Source organism: Vulpes lagopus, chromosome 8, assembly GCF_018345385.1.
Source record: "Vulpes lagopus strain Blue_001 chromosome 8, ASM1834538v1, whole genome shotgun sequence".
Classification (NCBI taxonomy): Eukaryota; Metazoa; Chordata; class Mammalia; order Carnivora; family Canidae; genus Vulpes; species Vulpes lagopus.
In genome coordinates this window covers 84182695-84202281 of record NC_054831.1, presented here as the reverse complement: position 1 = coordinate 84202281, position 19587 = coordinate 84182695, and the positions used below count along the sequence as shown (strand labels likewise).

The 19587-nt window shown below is 41.9% G+C and overlaps 1 protein-coding gene across 2 annotated transcripts in view; it reads right to left on the bottom strand.

Moving 5' to 3' along the window:
* The window catches only part of UBE2D2 (ubiquitin conjugating enzyme E2 D2), a 53530-nt gene extending 38284 nt beyond the window's left edge, over positions 1 to 15246 (bottom strand). Inside the window, exon 1 of one of the 2 annotated variants that reach the window (XM_041766690.1) lies at positions 14771 to 15246. Coding sequence is in view for 1 of the 2 variants with exons in the window: in XM_041766689.1 (XP_041622623.1) it covers positions 14771 to 14794 (24 nt within the window). In the remaining variant the exon portion in view is untranslated. The remainder of the gene's footprint in view (positions 1 to 14770) is intronic. The other variant, XM_041766689.1, reaches the window with a different exon arrangement.
* Positions 15247 to 19587: the final 4341 nt, after the last annotated feature.

Genomic DNA, 19587 nt, shown 5'->3' with positions numbered 1-19587 from the left:
GCCTGCCACTCCCCCAACTTGTGTTCTTTCTGTCCAATAGATTAATATAACCTTAAATAATAATAATAAAGTAACAAGTGGGGGATCCTGGGTGGCTCAGTGCTTTAGCACCTGCCTTCGGCCCAGGATGTGATCCTGGGGTCTGGGGATCAAGTCCCACATAAGGCTCCCTGCGTGGAGCCTGCTTCTCCCTCTGGCCCCCCCCCCCCCGTGTCTCTCATGAATAAATAAACAAAATCTTAAAAAATAAATAAAGTAACAAGTGTTGATGATGATGTATAGAAACTAGAACCTTCATACATTGATGATGGGAATGTAAAATAGTACAGTTTGGTTTAGAAAACAGCCTGGTGATTCCTCAAAAGTTAAACACGGGGGCATCTGGGTGGCTCAACGGGTTGAGCTTCTGACTCTTGGTTTCAGCTAAGGTCCTGGGATCGAGACCCGCAAAGGGCTCTGTCCTCAGAATAAGAGTCGGCTTGAGGATTTTCTCTCTCCCTCTCCCTCGCCTCTGCTCTTCCCTCTGCTCAACTTGTGCTTGTGAACACATACACTCTCTCAAATAACTAATCCTAAAAAAAAAGTTAAACACAGAATTACCACATCACCCTGCAATTTCACTCCTAGGTATATATCTAAAAATGAAAACACAAACATTGAAATCTGTAAATTTTCAGAAAGGAAACTAGCCAAATATATAGGATCAGGAGTCAGAATAGTTTTAGACTTAACAGCAATACTGGAAACTATAAGACAATGAAAATACGGACTATAAAAGTAAAAAAGGGGGCACCCTGGGTGGCTCAGTCAATTGGGCAACTGCCTTCAGCTCAGGTCATTATCCCAGGGTCCTAGGATTGAGCCCTTTATCGGGCTCCCTGCTCAGCGGGGAGCCTGCTTCTCCCTCTCTCACTCCCCCTTACTTGTGTTCCTCTCTGTCAAATAGATGAATAAAATCTTTTTAAAAATAAATTAAAGTAAAAAGAGTGTCACAGTCATGGCCCTACCCCGGGCTCTAGGATTACAGATCAAATCATGTCCACAGTCCAGGCTGAGAAACTAATAGCTCCTTCCCAAATGCCAATAAACACAGTCAGTTTCAAGTTGTTCCAAAGTGGAACAATTTCTTTAACTCTATGTTAATGTTGCATGTGACCTCATTCAATTTATTTTCCACATTAAGTTATAGGTTCAATAACAGAGGAACTAAAGTAAGACATGTATACTGAAAAATAAATTACTGCATAAGCATGTTTTGGGATTGCCAGTACATGTTAAACAGATTTTATTTATTCAAGATTTGTCCTGTGTTGATGAAAATAAAGGGTATAACTATTTGTTTTGAGAAATAATTCAAATTTTTGTTTTAAACCAATTTAATCAGTATTTTAAACATTTGGAAAATGGTTTCAAACCAACCTTGAAATAAATACGCTAAATATCATGCAATGCACTTTTAAAAAGAGCTCACAAATATCTATGATATTGCTGGTAAGCTCAATAATTTCAAAGTGGATTATACTATTTCTAGTCAATAAAAGTAAAGCACAATACTTAAAGATACAAATAATCTAAACTGGCCTACTACTAAGCTCATTGATGATACTGCCTTATTGAAATAAGTGAAATTGGAGTGGTTCCACAAGCAATTCCCCACCACCACCAACAATGCACCCTTATGAAAACATAAACAATACTTCTCAATATGCAAAAATGCTAAGCTCATAAATTAAAAAGAGAAGCTTTTGGGGGCACCTGGCTGTCTCAGTTCATAGAGCGTGCAACTCTTGATTTCAGGATTTTTTTTTTTTTTAAGATTTTACTTACTTATTCATGAGAGACACACACACACACACACAGAGAGAGAGAGAGAGAGAGAGAGAGAGGCAGAGACACAGGTAGAGGGAGAAGCAGGCTCCCTGCAGGAAGCCCGACATGGGACTCAATCCCGGGTTTCCAGAATCACACCCAGGGTTGAAGGCGGCACTAAACCGCTGAGCCACCGGGGCTGCCCTTGATTTCAGGATTGTGAGTTTAAGCCCCATGCTGGATAAAGTTTACTTAATTAAAAAAATATTTTAAAAAAGAGAGAAGCTATTGCTAAATAAACTTTAACACTATTGCTAAATTAGGTAGTTCTTCTGGATGTTAAATTGGATATTAAGTACATAGGTGTTGATCATATCAGTGTCTAAAATCTTTTATACTTTTGTATAAAATATTTCATAAAAAAGGTAAGTTTTATTTATTTATTTATTTATGGTTGTTTCCAAATATTTCTAAGACTGGAAACTAGTGTATTTATACAGGATACCAGAGTTATCAAAATTATCTTAGAAAACATTAAATTGGGGCACCTGGGTGGATCTCAGTCATGGGATCAAGCCCTGAGTTGGGATCCCTGCTCAGCAGGGAGTCTGCTACTCCCTCTCCCACTCTCCCCACTCATGCTTGCTCTCTCTCAAATGAATAAATAAAATCTTAAACAACAACAACAACAACACTAAATTAAAATTATGGTCTTGGTTTACTCCAAGACAGCTATAGAAAAGACCATATTCTCCACAATACCTTGTGCTCTCCCTTTCCAACTAGGGCCTGGCAGATGGCTCCTGTAAAGAAGGGTGGCAAGAAGACCATTCCGCCACCAACAAGGTAGTGACCTAAGAATATACCATCAACATTCACGAGCGCATCCATGGAATGGATTTCAAAGTCAGCCCCTTGGGCATGCAAGGAGATCCAGAAACTTCACATGAAGAAGATGGGAACTCCAGAGGTGCATACTGACACCAAGCTCAACAATGCCATCTGGGCCAAAGGAATAAAAAATGTTCCATACAGTACCTGTGTGCAGTTGTCCAAAAACATCAGGAGGATGAAGATTTGCCAAACAAGTTCTATACACTGGTTACCTGTGTACCTGTCACCACTTTCAAAAATCTACAAACAGTTTATGTGGATGAGAACTAATGGCTGCTTATCAAATAATGGTATAAAACTGAAGCAAAAAGAAGGGCCATATTCCCTAGCTGGAAAAAGAGCTAAGCGGTTACAATTACTAGGCTGAACATCCTGTATCTATTTTATGTTCTACATGACTGGCACTATTACTTTATTTCTTCTCTAAATATTTCTGCCAAATAAGAAGCCCTTTATTTTATTTATTTTTAATTCTGAGAACATCTATAAGGGGATGGGTATGACCCAGTGCAGGATGTCCAAGTCAGGACAATTAAGGGCATCCCCAAGGGAAAAAAGAGAGCATGAATGGTATCTACAGGGGTGCCTAGGCAGCTCAGTCAGTGAAGCTGTCTGCCGTCAGCTCAGGTCACGATCTAGAGTCCCAGAATCAAATTTAGGTCATGCATCTTTGGCAGGAATGTCACATACACATGACGATGTATTATATGTATGTGTCTGTCTATACACACACACACACATATTCCCTACCTACATTCAGTGATCACACTGAGAAACTCTGGAAGCAGTGAGACTCCAAGAGCAAGGAGCACACCTAGCCTCCAGATCTTGATTTCTAAATACCATTTTCCAGTAAACAGAACTAGGAATCCTTGGAAAAATAGGTGATTACAGGGCCAGAGCAGGGTAAAAAAGAAAAAGCCAGAGATACCTTGGGGTGCCAAAACAAAGTACTCAAAGAATGATGAGAAAAAAAAGAAAAAAACCTTGAGTATTAAAATAAATGATAATAAATTATTATAATCCACCTGAGTAAAATAGGAAATCATAGGTCCATATAAATTTACATTTAAAAACGAGTAACTTAAAAATTTGCATAAGGGTGTGGAACCTAGACTCCAAAATAGCTCCCAATGATTCTTGACTTCTAATATTCATACTCCTTAGTCCTCTCTTCCACTTTGTACCAAGAGTGGTCTGTGAAACCAACAGAATATGACAAAAGCAATAGCATGCCACTTCTGAGATTAGGTTATAAAAGATATTGTGGTTGTGTGTGTGTGTGTGTTCTCTCTTGCTCTCTCTCTCAGGGCACTCTAAGGAAACCATCTTTTTTTTTTAAAAAAAAAAAAGATTTTATTTATTTATTCATAGAGACACAGAGAGAGAGAGAGAGAGAGGCAGAGACACAGGCAGAGGGAGAAGCAGGCACCATGCAGAGAGCCTGACGTGGGACTCGATCCAGGGTCTCCAGGATCACGCCCTGGGCTGCAGGCAGTGCTAAACTGCTGTGCCACCGGGGCTGCCCAAGGAAACCATATCTTAAGCATACTCAAGCAGCTCTAGGGAGAGACCCATGTGGGTAGGAAATGAATCCTTTAGTCCAGTAATTCACAAGGAACTAAGATCTGCCAACAACAATGGTAGTGAGCTTGGAATGGGATCCTCTAGCCTACAGCAAACTTAACTTCTGGCAATAGTGTGGCTGCAACCTCAAAAATGACCCCAAGCCAGAATCACCTAGCTGTAAGCCATTTTCAGGTTTCTGATCATCAGAAACTATATCATAATAAATATTTAAGTAGCTAAGTTTTGGGGTACTTTCTTCTGTAGCAATATATAAATGATACAAACAGGATTAAGTACATATTCTCAAAGTATCTCCCAATAAATTACTTATTCATTACAAAGACAAAAAAAAAATTAACTCTATAGTAGGGAACCCTGGTAGACATTATCTTAATCAAGCAATGGAAATGAAAATTCTCAGTAACGGGTCAAATTTAAATTGCATACCATTCAACAGGACGCAATGAAAAGAATCCAACCAAAATCACATACCACTTGATAGTCTGCAAAGAGGGCAACACAGCATTACTTCATTGACATCCCTGCCAAAGACCCACGACGTAAATCTGATCATAAGGAAACAGATCCAAAATGAGGGACACTCTGCAAAGCAACTGGACTCTAACGTTTTAAGTGTTAAGGTCATAAAGTCAAGAAAAGACTAAGGAATTAAAAGAGACCATAGATAAATAACAAAATGCAGGAAGTAACTCTGGACTGGGTTCTTTGCTATAAAGTACATTACTGGAACAACTGGCAAAACCTGAATGGGGTTTGAGGATTATATGGCAGTAAGAGCTCAATGGAAATATGCTAATTTTGGGACATCTGAGTGGCTCAGCGGTTGAGCCTCTGCCTTCTTGAGCCTCTGCCTTTGGCTCAGGGTGTGATCCCGGAGTCCCAGGATCAAGTCCCACATCAGGCTTCCTGCGGGAGGCCTGCTTCTCCCTCTGTGTCTCTGCCTCTCTCTCTGTCTCTCTTGAAGAAATAAATAAATCTTAAAAAAAAAATTACTAATTTTGAAGGCTGTACTGTGATTATGTGGCAGAAATGTCCTTGTTTCCAAGAAATACAGATTAAAGTATTTAGGGTTGATGAGACATGTTAATAACTTACTCTGAAATGGTTAAAGAAAAAAATGTTCTAGGACAGCCTCGGTGGCTCAGCAGTTTAGCACTGCCTTCGGCCCAGCGTGTGATCCTATAGACCCAGGATTGAGTCCCACGTCGAGCTCCCTGCATGGAGCCTTCTCCCTCTGCCTGTGTCTGTGCCTCTCTCTTTCGCTCTGTGTATCTCTCATGAATGAATAAATAAGATCTTAAAAAAAAAAAAGGAAAAAGGAAAAAAATATTCTAGGGGCACCTGGGTGGCTCAGTGGTTAAACACATCTGCCTTCGGCTCAGGGTGTAATCCTGGAGTCCTGGGATCGAATCCCACATCGGGCTCCCTGCAAGGAGCCTGCTTCTCTCTCTCTGCCTGTGTCTCTGCCTCTGTCTTTCTGTGTCTCTCGTGAATAAATAAATAAAATCTTAAAAAAAAAAAAAAAAGAAAAATAGTCTAGGTATTGTATTTGCAACTTTGCAACTGTGGCAGTTAAGTCACAGTGACGATATTAAAAACTACCTTTTGGGATCCCTGGGTGGCGCAGGGGTTTGGCGCCTGCCTTTGGCCCAGGGCGCGATCCTGGAGACCCGGGATCGAATCCCACGTCAGGCTCCCAGTGCATGGAGCCTGCTTCTCCCTCTGCCTGTGTCTCTGCCTCTCTCTCTCTCTCTATCATAAATAAATAAAAATTAAAAAAAAAAAAAACTACCTTTTATGTAATCCTTATTTCCTTTCTACTCACCCTCCACGGGTTTGCAGGGTAAATGACACCATCCTCATTCTACAGACAAGGAAGCTGAAGCTAAAGGAAACTACGGAAGAGACTTGCTCAAGGCTACAGGGCTACCGCATGACTCAATAAGTATGTTACTCCAAAATCCTATTTTTTTCATCATATCACTTGCTGTCAGCACTGAATGTTATTGACAAAAACTGAATGTCTACTATGCATCAGATACTAGAAATAGGAGTAAATGACAGGGATTTGCCTTGGAGAGCTCAGTCCAGAGGAGGAGAATAATCAATCATGTCTACATACTAAGAAATAGTTCTATAGTGGAACCCTACTGCCTGCATGCCTGGGGCATGCTACACAGAAAGGCCATTTCTGTTGGGTGTCTAAGGATGAATAAAGAATTCAGGAGGAGGGGGTGGGGTGAGAGGACATTCCCTGTAAAAGGAAAAGCACAAAGACTAAAGGAAAATGATTCTAAGAAGGACCAATTAGAACTGCTTGAATTACAGTAGCATTTTTCATGAAACACTAATATGTATTATATGAATAAAGGTGGCAATATTTTTTGTCCTAAATTTTACCTAACTTTTAATACATGTTTTTAAGAAATACTACATATTTCTACAGATTTAAAGCAATAATTTGCCTCAAGAAACTGGAACACAAAACAAACAGGTGTGTTGTACATCAATCCTGATGTACAAACAGGATTTAATCATGGGTATTATCAATTTAACTCCACTGATCTATCCAGTTTCTTGTCATAATTCAATTTATATTTGAGATTTTTATTTTTTAAAAATATTTTATTTATTTATTCATGAGAGACACAAAGAGGGAGAGGCAGAGAGACACAGGCAGAGGGAGAAGGAGGCTCCATGCAGGGAGCCCAATGTGCAACTCGATCCCAGGACTCCAGGATCATGCCCTGGGCTGAAGGCAGGTGCTAAACCGCTAAGCCACCCAGGTGTCCTTCTATATTTGAGATTTTTAAAAAAGATTTTATTTACTTGAGAGAGCAAGCACATGCCAGGTGTAGGGAGGGGCAGAGGGAAAGGAAGCAGCAAGCTGCCCACTGAGCAGGGAGCCCCACGTGAGGCTCGATCCCAGAACCCTGAGATCATGACCTGGACCGAAGGCAGACACTTAACTGAATAAGCCATCCAGCACCCCTGTATTTGAGATTTAATCAAAGCTTACTATTCTGACTATACTAACCCATTCTTCATGAGTTGTAACTAGAACACGAAAGGGTTTTTTTTTTCCCCCTAAAGATTTGAGAGAGCAAGCGAGCATGAGGGAGGTGGTCAGAGGGAGAAGCAGACTCTCCACTGAGCAGGGAGCCTGGTGCAGGGCTTGATCCTGGGACTCTGGAATCATGACCTGAGCTGAAGGCAGACAGCTTAAGCAACTGAGCCACCAAGGAACCCCCAGATTTTTTTAAAGATTTTATTTATTCCTGAGAGAGAGAGGGGAGAACACATTGGGGGAGGGACAGAGGGGGAAAGAGAAAGATACTTAAGCAGACTCTGCTCTGAGCACAGAGTCCAAAGCAGGACAGACTCCACCACTCACACACTCAGTGTGACCATGACCTGAGCCAAGAGTCTGATGCTTAACTGACTGTGCCATTCAGGTGCCCCTAAAATAGAAAGCCTTATTTATTTTTTTAAAAGATTTTATTTACTTTTTCATGAGACACACAGAGAGAGGCAGAAACATAGGCAGAGGGAAAAGCAAGCTCCTCACAGGGAGCCCAATGCAGGACTTGATCCCCAGACTGGAATCACTCCCCGAGCCAAAGGCAGACACTCAACCGCTGAGTCAAGGCATCCCAAATAAGAAAGTTTTAAATGAAAAACAAAGTCCTTTGATTTTTAAGTCACCTAAATAGATGTGACAATAATGTTGATAGTAGCTTAACTGCATGAATAATGCCAAATATGTAGTTTGTAATCTTTTGCTACAGTGTACCTATTTGAAACAAATTTTCATATTATACTGTAATGAAAACAACATACAGTAACATATTTAGTGAAACCTTTGATGAAGGTCTCTATTGTTACATAAGAAAAATACCATTTTTAGTTTGCTCCTTCACAACAAAATGTTTCATCTTAATATATTTTGTTTTTTAAATAATTTACCTAATTTTGTGCTTCTGGTATTACATTTTGATTACATACTTTAATTAATTCACCCAGGACCATTTGCGCTGTCAATCTTAACCCAAGTGTGCATTGTTTCACAAACTCTTATTTGTATTGAAAAGCATTCTAATAAATTTGGGAAACACTAGATATGAGAAAGGAAGAGGTATCAGTTTATCAGAAGCTAAGGGAGGGACACCTGGGTGACTCAGTGGATGAGTGCCTGCCTTCCACTCCAGGTGCAATCCCAGAGTCCCAGGATCAAGTCCCGCATCAGGGCCCCTGCAGGGAGCCTGCTTTTCCCTCTGCCTGTGTCTCTGCCTCTCTCTGTGTCTCTCATGAATAAATAAATAATAATCTTAAAAAAAAAAAGAAGCTAAGGAAAATGAGTGATAACATAACTTATATAAATTAAATAAAAGCTGAGGAAGTATCCATTGAATTTGGCAATTAAGTAATCACCAGTGACCTTCCTAAGTCCCAGAATGGTGAATAGACTATTCTTTTAAGAATTTTGGCACTGCAATGATAGAAATGGGAGGAATAAAGAAGAGGAAGGGACCAGCAGTAGCAGACTAGGAGAGTTAAAAAGTGTTTTTGTTGTTGGTTTTTTTTTAGGATGGGGAACTCTTGGATAAGCGTGGATGCTGGGGTGACTTAGAAGAAACTGGAGCTAGGAGAGCAGAGACAATTACTATAGAGCCAGGACCTGGCAGAAAGAATAGGAAAGCATAAGTTAGCTTGACAAAGGGAAAAGTACAGCTTCTGCAGAGACAAGAAGGAAAAAGAGTGATGACTACGGTAATTTTGGAGCAATGGCTGTCTAGAGTCAAGACTGCATGAATCTGAATCCTGGCTCTTCTTACTATACCATATAATCATAGGTAAGTTTGTTTACTTCTCCAAGTGTCTGTTTTTCCATCTAGCCTGGAGAGAACAGAATTCTCAAAGGGTTGTTCAGAAGATTCAGTAATCCTGAAATTGAATGAGTACTATAAAGATGGTAGCTATAGAGTTTTGTTTTTGTTTTAAAGGCCTCAAAGGAAATCTGAAAGAATTCACGTATACGAATTCTACTTTCTCTGTAGAACAGGTAATTGGGTCACCAACTGACATTAAAATAGAATGTTTAAGGATGTAAGACAGTGATTCTTAATCTTCCAGAGATTAAAAAAACCCACTTGGGGATCCCTGAGTGGCTCAGCGGTTTAGCGTCTGCCTTCCGCCCAGGGCGTGATCCTGGAGTCCGGGGATTGAGTCCCACATCAGGCTCCCTGCATGGAGCCTGCTTCAGCCTTGCCTGTGTCTCTGCTTCTATCTCTCATGAATAAATAAAATCTTAAAAAATAATAATAATAAATAAGTAAATAAAAAACCCATTTAACTCTGATGAAAGATATATGGAGGACAGAACATCCCAACTTTGTATATAGTTTTAAGGGAGTTCATACATACCTCTTCAACAATAAAAAGAGATGTTGAGGAAAACATCTTCTGGTTCCCAGTAACAGTCTGCATAACCCAACTGAACAAAAGAAAAAGACTGCATCCTTTGGATTTACACACCTAACAGCTATATAATGAATGGTACATGGAAAAAAAAAAAAAAAAAAAAAACAGGTTCTTAATCCAGCCCTAGAAAGTCAAATGGCCTTTTTAGATAGTAGCTCTGAGATGTGTTGCAGTTCTAACATTTTATGATTCTATTAATTGAAATCTCACTTGATTCTGTAGATAGAAAAACTAATGGTACTTTTTTTTCCTTTGTCATAATTAAATATGATTTTGAAGGTTAGCCTGGGAACTTTACCACAAAAACTCTGTTTCTACAGAAAAAACAAGTGTGCTCCTGCATTTCTGGGATGAAGCATGCAGAGGTTCCTGGCACCATCAGGCATGAGTCAGGTATTCCTATCCTGGGAACTGCCTAGGATATTTTAGCAGTCCTCTCTCTGGACTAAAATATCCAGAATTGGACTTTGTCAAAACTTCCTCTTTGTCATTCAGCAGTACAGTAATACACACAGAGTTTAAGGCAAACCTAGATTAACTATCCCTTTAATTAATTTAATCAAACCTAGATTAATTATCCTTCAGTGATGATTCTTTAAATCAATAAATAGCAACCTGGAAGATCCAAAGAAAGTTTCTCAATCCAATGAAACTATGTAAAGCAAAAAACATTTCCTAATGATAAATTTAAAAAAAAATCTTCCTAGAGATTTCAAGAGCCTTATCTTTTGGAGTAAGAAGGTATATGTGCTTTCTGAGAGAGATCTAATCCAAACAGCCATTTTCAGTCAACCATTTATTAAAGTTCACAGTACTCCACAGAACAATTTGATAATATTTTGCCATTCTGACAGGGTAACACTAATATATGGTATCACACAGTACAGTATTTTAAAATAATTATTTTTTAAAAGACTTTATTTGAGAGAGAGTACATGGGTGGGGTGAGGGCCAAGGAGACTCCCCACTAACCTGGATCCCAGGACCCAGGGATCATGGTCTGAGCTGGTCAGATGCTTAACTGACTGAGCCACCAAGGCACTCCTAAAATAATTATTTTTTAAATTTAGTACTATTATAGTGTTATAAAGGTAAGAATCATCCTTTTGTAATCTCCCAATCTTTCAAACATTTTGAAAGTATATAGTCTACAGATAGATGATTCACAACATGAAAAAGAATGTAATGAACAGTAAGACACAAACTTCTGTGGGATCAATCCATCTACTAAATTGGCTTAATCTTGACCACCTACATAAAGCAAAAAATATTTGAAACTTTAAAAAAAGATAGCATATATGGTTTAAATGATTTAACCCTTATACTCCTGATTGCTTACTGAACCTCAACTTTTTAATTCACAAATTAAACTAGTGCCTACCAACCTACCAGAAATGTGTTATTGTTTTTAATTTGAATTGGTTGCCAAAAATCTGGATTTGCGGCTTTCCTTTTAAAGGGGAATAAAAGGGAAGATCTGGCAACACTGGGCCCACAGATCCTGGTAATAGTAACATTTGGAGAGAGAGCAGGGTAGCAGCTGCCCTCTTCTGATAGCGTATGTAATGTCTAGTTCCCCCCCAACTCTTTGCTCACTTTTAGAGCTATTGGAATTTGAAATCTTTATCTTACAGAGGTGTTTTTTTTTCTTCTTTGGTGGTAAGTGGGTATATTTTGAAGGGTCTTAGAAGAAGCTAGCTATAAAAATCTTTATCATAGAACCAATAAATCAAGTGAGGATCTTGGCATTAAAACCATGTATACCAAATGTTAACTATAAATATCAGGATACCGCTAAAATATTACTGTTACGAAAACAGGTTTTAGTATACTAACTTTGGTTTGTCTTCAACTCCTCAAAGAATCAAGACAATCTTTTATCCTTCCAAAGAATAAAGAAATTAACCCTGTATTTCAATATTATGGCACTCTAAGAGTACCTCAAAGCCTCCTGCATCTGTATAACAAAAGAAAAACAGGAAATAAAAAAGGTCTCTGATCAGTCAGAGACCACACAGTTCACAGAACACATGAAGTCATCAGTCAGAGCCTACTGGATCTTATTTTAGACATAATTTTAATAAGCTCCGTGATCTAGTTTCCCAGCCCACAACAGATGAGATGCAGCCAACTGGAAAAGGGCTGGGGGTGGTGCTGCAAGAGGCAGACACTCAAAGCATCAAAATCAAAGCTAAAGACCTATAAAGTCAGCAGAAAACCTCAAAACACAGCAGGCTAGGACCATGTGGTGTAGATATAAACAAGCCCAGAGGGTCCTAATCCCTGCACAGAACTATACTGGATGTTCATAATGACCTTCTTTGGAACACTCTGTAAGTCAGGAGACCTTAAAGTGTGTTATCAAAATAAAGTCCATCACAAGCTTCTGCCAAAAAGACAATGCATTTAAAGGACTGTCAAATTCACAGAACACTATTTCCCTCAAGATGCTGAGTTCTAAAGATGCCACATTGTCAAATGCATTTGTTCTCAGCAAAAGTTTATTAGAACCCAGATGCAGCAGTTCATTATACCTAACATTAACAGAGTATTTTTAAGTAGAACTATATTTTCAGAGAATGATAGTTGAAAAGGTTCAAGATCAAGATCAATTACATAAGCCAAGTAAGTTTTTTTGGGATTCCACTGTAGATACATTACTAGGGCCAAGAAGATAGTAAGAACTAGTCTTACCCATACCTAAGTAAGTCTGACTTCAACTTAAAATTGCTATTATACAAAATATTGGGGGGAAAAAATCTCCATTTTGTTTTCACAATCTTACTGACTAGTATACCAAAATAAATTTTATTTTTCTATTCCCCGGCAGTCTCAGAAGTTGAGCCATACTTTGAGGAGGGCCCTAAGTTATAAAACAGGGGGGAAAAAAGGCTAATTACTGAGTTTTAAAAGTTCAAAGTATCATTGCCTAAACTTGATCTTATTGAAATTTTTATAAGATATTTTAGAGAAAATCTAGAGAATATGTAGCAACTCAAAAGAAACTAATTACTGGGGCAAGTATATGAGATTAAAGTACATGTTTTGAGTTCCTTTCTCTGAAAAAATAGAAATACATATCAATTAACATAGAGATTAAAAGGTATATTTATTGATCTGCAAATTATCATACATACTCCTCTTCAGGTTTTAGAGTAAGAACATGGAGAGAGGAGTTTTAAAAAAAAAAAAAAAAGAGCAGTCTTCTACAGTTACAATCTCAAATTGATAACCCATTGAGACCCTATAAAAACTACTAAAAGCCTTAAAAATACACGGACGCCTGGGTGGCTCAGCAGTTGGGTGCCTTTTTTCGGCTCAGACCGTGATCCCAGGATCCGGGATAGAGACCCGCATCAGGCTCCCTGTGAGGCACCTCTTCTCCCTCTGCCTGTGTCTCTGCCTCTCTCTCTCAGTCTGTGTCTCTCACAAATAAATAAATCAATCTTAAAAAAAAAAAAGCCTTAAAAATACATATACATTTTTATTTGGATGATGATTCCTCAGTATGCTCCTGTCCCTTAAATAGTTCTTTAAGAAATCTTTGGTTAAATTGCAAGCTCCTTTTAACAAATAACCTGCTTCATTTTAATGCAAGATTTACTCTGAACTCTGCCTTTCTTCATTTGTTAGAAATCAAAGAAGTCCAAACAAGCTAGTAAGGATCTAACCTAATTTACGGTAACCATTAGGATTAATTCCACGTTAAAGGTCTTTGAGCATGAATGAAGTGAAAATCCACTGCAAACTGAGGTGTTTTTAATTGTCCAACGTCTGCATTTGCCTTGAGTTTAGGGCAAGATGAATATTTGTTCTCTTCCCGGTACATCTCCATCCCATTGCTCCCGATGGATAATCCCGGGATCTATTTATAAGTGGCTAAAGGTTTAATAGAGCTTGTCCAAGGAGCTAAGTAAAACACCAAACAAAAATCATCATTAGTACTTCTCACTTTTAAGAAAAAGACAGGATAGTAAGAGGCTCCAGGAGTGTTACAATATTGGGGGTACTCTAAATTTAAAGCCAAGCCCATAAGGTAGAATCAGTATACGGAAAACCTTCATACAAATAACTAAATACCCTTTCAAATAGAAAAAATTGAGCAAAATTCCTTCTAAATTCAAAGGGTCTCCCTGAACATATCACGTAATTTACGCGTTAAAATCCGCCGTATAAAGAGGCAGTAAAAGGAAACTTTGTGTAATTCCTTCAGTGGTTTTCAATGTTCAGGTTTCTACTTCTATCCTTGCAAATTTAAGTTTTTCTGTTAGATCCATTCCTATAAAAGTTTAATTTCGGACTACATTTGGCCACCTCAAAGAACAAAACCTTTTTCTACTTCCCTCCTCCCTCAAGAGTCATGTTTGTTTTGTTTTGTTTTCCTTCTGAACTTCCTACTCCTTAAGTTTCTGGACGAGTGGAGTGGACCGAAGTGCGCGGCCGCCAAGAGGTAAGTAAACTCAAGGAATACTTGTGGATCGGACAAAAAGGCTTCCTCCGTGTGCCTGAGACGTGGGCTCCAAGCTCAGGCGGCTCGGAGGAGGGAACCAGGGCAGGTGGGCGGGAGGCGGGAGGCGGGGGACACGGGCAGACGTGGGGCGAGGAGCCCTTTCGACCTCTGTCAATGGGACAGCTCAGCGCCCCAGCCCAGCTCCCCCTCCCGGCATGGCCGGACAATGGCCCTCTAGCGCAGCAGTCCCAAGCCGGGCAGAGGCCCTGGGACTCCATACCACGCGGGGCCTAGAAAGGAGGCCAGGGAGGCACGCTGAGCCGGCTGGCGAACCTCCGGCCTGAGCGCGGGCTGCGTACCGGGGCCTCTACGGGCGCCATCACTGGGAGTGGGGTGGGAAGGGCGCCCGGCAGGACCATCGCCGCCGGCAGCCGGGTCCGAAGAGGCCGCGAGCCAGGCGGAGGCGACGGCGGGAAGTGCAGGCCGCAGCCTGCTCAGCTAGCCCGCCCAGCGGCCGGAACCCTCAGCCGACCTCCGGCCGCTTACCTTGTGGATTCTCTTCAAAGCCATCGTGGGAGACGGGTGGCGGTGGCCCCCGGGGCGGGGACGGGGACAGGGGAGGGACGGGGAAGGGGCGAGGGGGCGCGAGGCCGCCTCAGTGACCGCGGGTCGGCCGGAGAAGATGGGGAGTTCGGGAGCGCGAGTCTGGCAGGACCGACTGCGGGCCGAGGCCCACTTGGCTCCTGGGCCTGCCGCAGCGGTCACCGCATCACCCGGCGGCGGCCCCTTTATGCGCTGCCGCCCGAGCCGCCGCCGCCGCTGCCGCCGCCGCCGTAGCTGCCTCTTCCACCTATTCTCAGCGCCGCCTCCTCAGCCGCCGCGGATCCCTCCGCCGGGGAGCAAGAGCCCAAGCCTCGGGCTCGGCCGGCGCCGCTCAGTGGAACAGCCAGAGGGACTGCCCGCTGCAGGTGGACGGAGGGACTCGCGGGCGGACGGGCGGGCGGGCGGGCGGGCGGCGCCGCCGGGGTGGGGCCGCCGGAGCGCGGGGTGGGTCCAGGCCGAGGGGCAGGTCGGGAGGCCCGGGGATTGGCGGGCGAGGGAGGGAGGGCCGGACCGCGCCGGCGGCGGAAGGATACGGGCCGCCCCTGTTAGTGTCTTACGCGCGGTCGCCTTCGCCGCCGCGGCCGCCGAGAGGATGACGCCGCGAAGCGCAGGGGAGCAGTCTCGCGAGATTTATGGAGCGGGTGGTAGATGCTCGCGCGACGGCAACCTTGAGTCCCTTGCCTCTGGTGCCCCACGCGCGTGTTCATAAACGTTTAAAGGCGAATGTTTCCCGCATCCACTTGGTCAGCGCCGTAGTACAGACTGACCTGGGAGGGGGTACAGGTCCACTACAACGTTCCTGTAGGAGGAAGGGACTTGTCCAAGGTCACACAGCCCTACAGAGGCAAAGCCGGGACTTCCAAGCCTCGTGGTAACAGCCTGGGCCCCTGTTGGGGATGTGTCTTTTTTTTTTTTTTTCAGCCCGCCTCTGGCCTTTCTTTCTTTTTAAAATTTTTATTTATTTATTCATGAGAGACACAGAGGCAGAGACACAGGCAGAGGGAGAAGCAGGCTCCATGCAGAGAGCTAGACGCGGGACTCATCCTGGGTCTCCAGGATCACGCCCTGGGCTGAAGGCGGCGCTAAACCGCTGGGCCACCTGGGCTGCCCGCCCTTGGCCTTTCTAGCCAAAGCCCCACCCAAGCAGCATGACAAATGCAAGATCTCTTAGGTAGGCCTTGCTTTGCTTGGTGAATTGTTACAAACAAGCACTGCACCAATTAACCTCAGAAAAAAACGGTGTACTGTGTGCTCCAGGAATTAAAACTAACCATGTGGTTCAGATCACCGTCAGGAGCTAGCCTGCTTTTTAAGGAGGATGAGACAAATGTGAATTCCCCGAGTAACTAGTGTGTGTAGAGCCCTACACCACGACCAGTGAGATATAAGTTCAAGCCTAGGCTGGGAGGTACTTAGCCTGGCTGGAGACAATGGAGAATAATAGTTAAGGATTATTTTCCTGGTGAGTGATGCTCACATTCTCAACTTCATCCCAAGGCTTATCTGATTCTAAAACTATTCTTTCCTATGTCTGGAAGGGATCTTGGAGATCATTGGTTTCTAACCTGAATTTCGAGAGGAGAAACTGGAGCTCCTAAGGGAAGGATCCTGCCAAATGTTACACAGTAGATCAGGGGCAAAACTTACACTGCCTCACTTAGGGAGTAAAGGTTGGACCAGAAGGGAGGGCTAACATGGGCACAGCAAGTCAAAGGAGGGAAAAGCTGCATCTAGTCGTCCAGGGTGAGTATATTTGAGCTTGGAAGTGAAGAGGAACATTCCACATTCCCAAATCTTTTCTTCCTAAGAACTGTGATGGAAGAAGTACAAAAATGCCCATTGATCCTATTTTTAAAATCTTTTCTTCAACAGTTCATTTTTTTTTGGGAGGGGTTAGAAAAACAATATTTGTTATAAGAAATACAGATAAGCAAAATGAAGGAAATAAAAGTCAACCATATTCTCATCATTTTTTTTTTAAAGATTTATTTTTATTTATTTATGATAGTCACAGAGAGAGAGAGGCAGAGACACAGGCAGAGGGAGAAGCAGGCTCCATGCACCGGGAGCCCGACGTGGGATTCGATCCTGGGTCTCCAGGATCGCGCCCCCGGCCAAAGGCAGGCGCCAAACCGCTGCGCCACCCAGGGATCCCCATATTCTTATCATTTAATGCTTAACCACTTTTGAATATGGTTTATGCCTAAGTCTTTTTTCCTTATAAATAAATAACATATTTTTCTTTGAAAAAAGTAGAATCAGGGGCACCTTGCTGGCTCAGTTGGTTGGGGGTCTGCCTTCAGCTCAGGTCATGATCCCAGGGTTCTGGGATCGGGTCCCACATCAGGCTTCCTGCTTAATGGGGGGACTGCTTCTCCCTCTTCCTCTGCCCCCCCCCCCCCCCCCGCTTGTGCTGGTGCGCACTCGCTCGCTCTCTCACTCAAATAAATAAAATCTTTTTAAAAAAATCATGTCGTAATACTATTTGGTAATATACTTTTTAAAAAATTGCATATATTTAAGATCTACAACATGATGGTTTGAAACAAATATAGAGGCACCTGGTTGGCTTGGTGGAGTATGCAACTCTTAGTCCTGGGGTTGTAACTTTGAGCCCTGTGTTGGGTATAGAGATTACTTTAAAATAAAATATTAGGGGGGATCCCTGGGTGGCTCAGCGGTTTAGCGCCTACCTTTGGCCCAGGGCGCGATCCTGGAGTCCCGGGATCGAGTCCCACATCGGGCTCCCGCATGGAGCCTGCTTCTCCCTCCTCCTGTGTCTCTGCCTCTCTCGATCTCTCTCTCTCCCTATGTCTATCATAAATAAATAAATAAATCTTTAAAAAAAATTAAATAAAATATTAGTGCCGCTTGAGTGGCTCTGTCAGTTAGGTGTCCAACTCTTGATTTCAGCTCTGGTCATGATCTCAGAGTCGTGGAATTGAGCCCTGTGTTGGGCTCCATGGTGAGTGATTCTTTCTCTCCTCTCCCTCTGCCCCTCCCCCTGTTAGTGTGCATGTACATGCTCTCTCTCTCTCAAATAAATCTTTTAAAAAATTAAAAATATTAAAAAACAAAATATTTAAATATAGTGAAATTATTATTACAGTCAAAATAATAAACATATCCATTGCCTTGCTTTTTTTTTTTTTTTTTTTTGGTGAGAACATCTGAAATCTTTGATAATTACTTTTGTAGATTTTATTTTTGTTCTTTTCTATTACATTTTTATTGAAAAATAGTTAATTTAAAATATACACATTATTTTTTTAAAAGCATATAATTGGGGGGGATCCCTGGGTGGCTCAGCAGTTTAAGTGTCTGCCTTCGGCCCAGGGTGTGATCCTGGGGTCTTGGGATCGAGTCCCACATTGGGCTCCCTGAGTGGAGCCTGCTTCTCCCTCTGCCTGTGTCTCTGCCTCTCTCTCTGTCTGTGTCTTATGAATGAATAAACAAATCTTTAAAAAAAAAAATAGGGTCAAGAAAGAAAAGAAAAAGAAGGAAGGAAGGAAAGAGAAATAAATAAATAAACAAACAAATAAATAAATAAATAAATTTATTTTAGAGAGAGCATAAGTGAGTGAGTAGTGGGGAGGAGCAGAGGAGCAGAGAGAGAGGGAGAGATGATTTCCAGCAGATTCCCTGCTGAGTGCAGAGCCCAACATGGGCCTTGATCCCACAACCATGAGATTATGACCTGAGCAGAAACCAAGAGTCAAATGCTTAACACACTGAGCCATCCAGGTGCCCCTTGAAAATCTACTTTTAAATAAACAATATATAGTAAAATTTCCTGTGTCAATACACATTTCTACTATATTTTAATGGTCACATATTCTATCATGTAAACGGACCATATTTATTTAACTGGTCATGTTTCAGGGAACATTACTGTTTCCAGAGTTATTTCCACTTTTTACCATTAAAAATATTACTGTAATGGATGTTCTGTAGTTAATCTTTTGTAATTTTAAGAGTGCTTCTTCAGAGATTTTTGCATGTATGTTCATAAGGAATATCATGTTATAATTTTCTTTTCTGTAGTATCTTTTTTTTGTATATTTTTTTATTAGAGTTCGATTTGCCAATATATATGATAACACCCAGTGCTCGGCCTGTCAAGTGCCCCCCTCAGTGTCCATCACCCAGTCACCCCAACCCCCTGCCCACCTCCCTTTCCACTACCCCTTGTTCGTTTCCCAGAGTTAGGTGTCTCTCATGTTCTGTCTCCCTCAATGATGTTTTCACTCATTTTCTCTCCTTTCCCCTTTATTCCCTTTCACTATTTTTTATATTCCCCAAATGAATGAGACCATATAATGTTTGTCCTTCTCCGATTGACTTATTTCACTCAGCATAATACCCTCCAGTTCCATCCACGTCGAAGCAAATGGTGGGTATTTGTCGTTTCTAATGGCTGAGTAATATTCCTTTTGGTTGGTCTTTCACTGCATTTGTATCTTTAGGGTAAATCCCCAGCAGTGCAATTGCTGGGTCGTAGGGTAGCTCTATTTTTTTTTTTTTTTTTAGATTTTATTTATTTAGTCATGAGAGTCACAGAGAGAGAGGCAGAGACACAGGCAGAGGGAAAAGCAGGCTCCCTGTGGGACTAGATCTGGGTCTTCAGGATCATGCACGCCCTGGGTCGAAGGCGGCACTAAACCGCTGGGCCAGCGGGGCTGCCCATGGGTAGCTCTATTTTTAACTCTTTGAGGAACCTCCAGTTTTCCAGAGTATCTGTACCAGTCACATTCCCACCA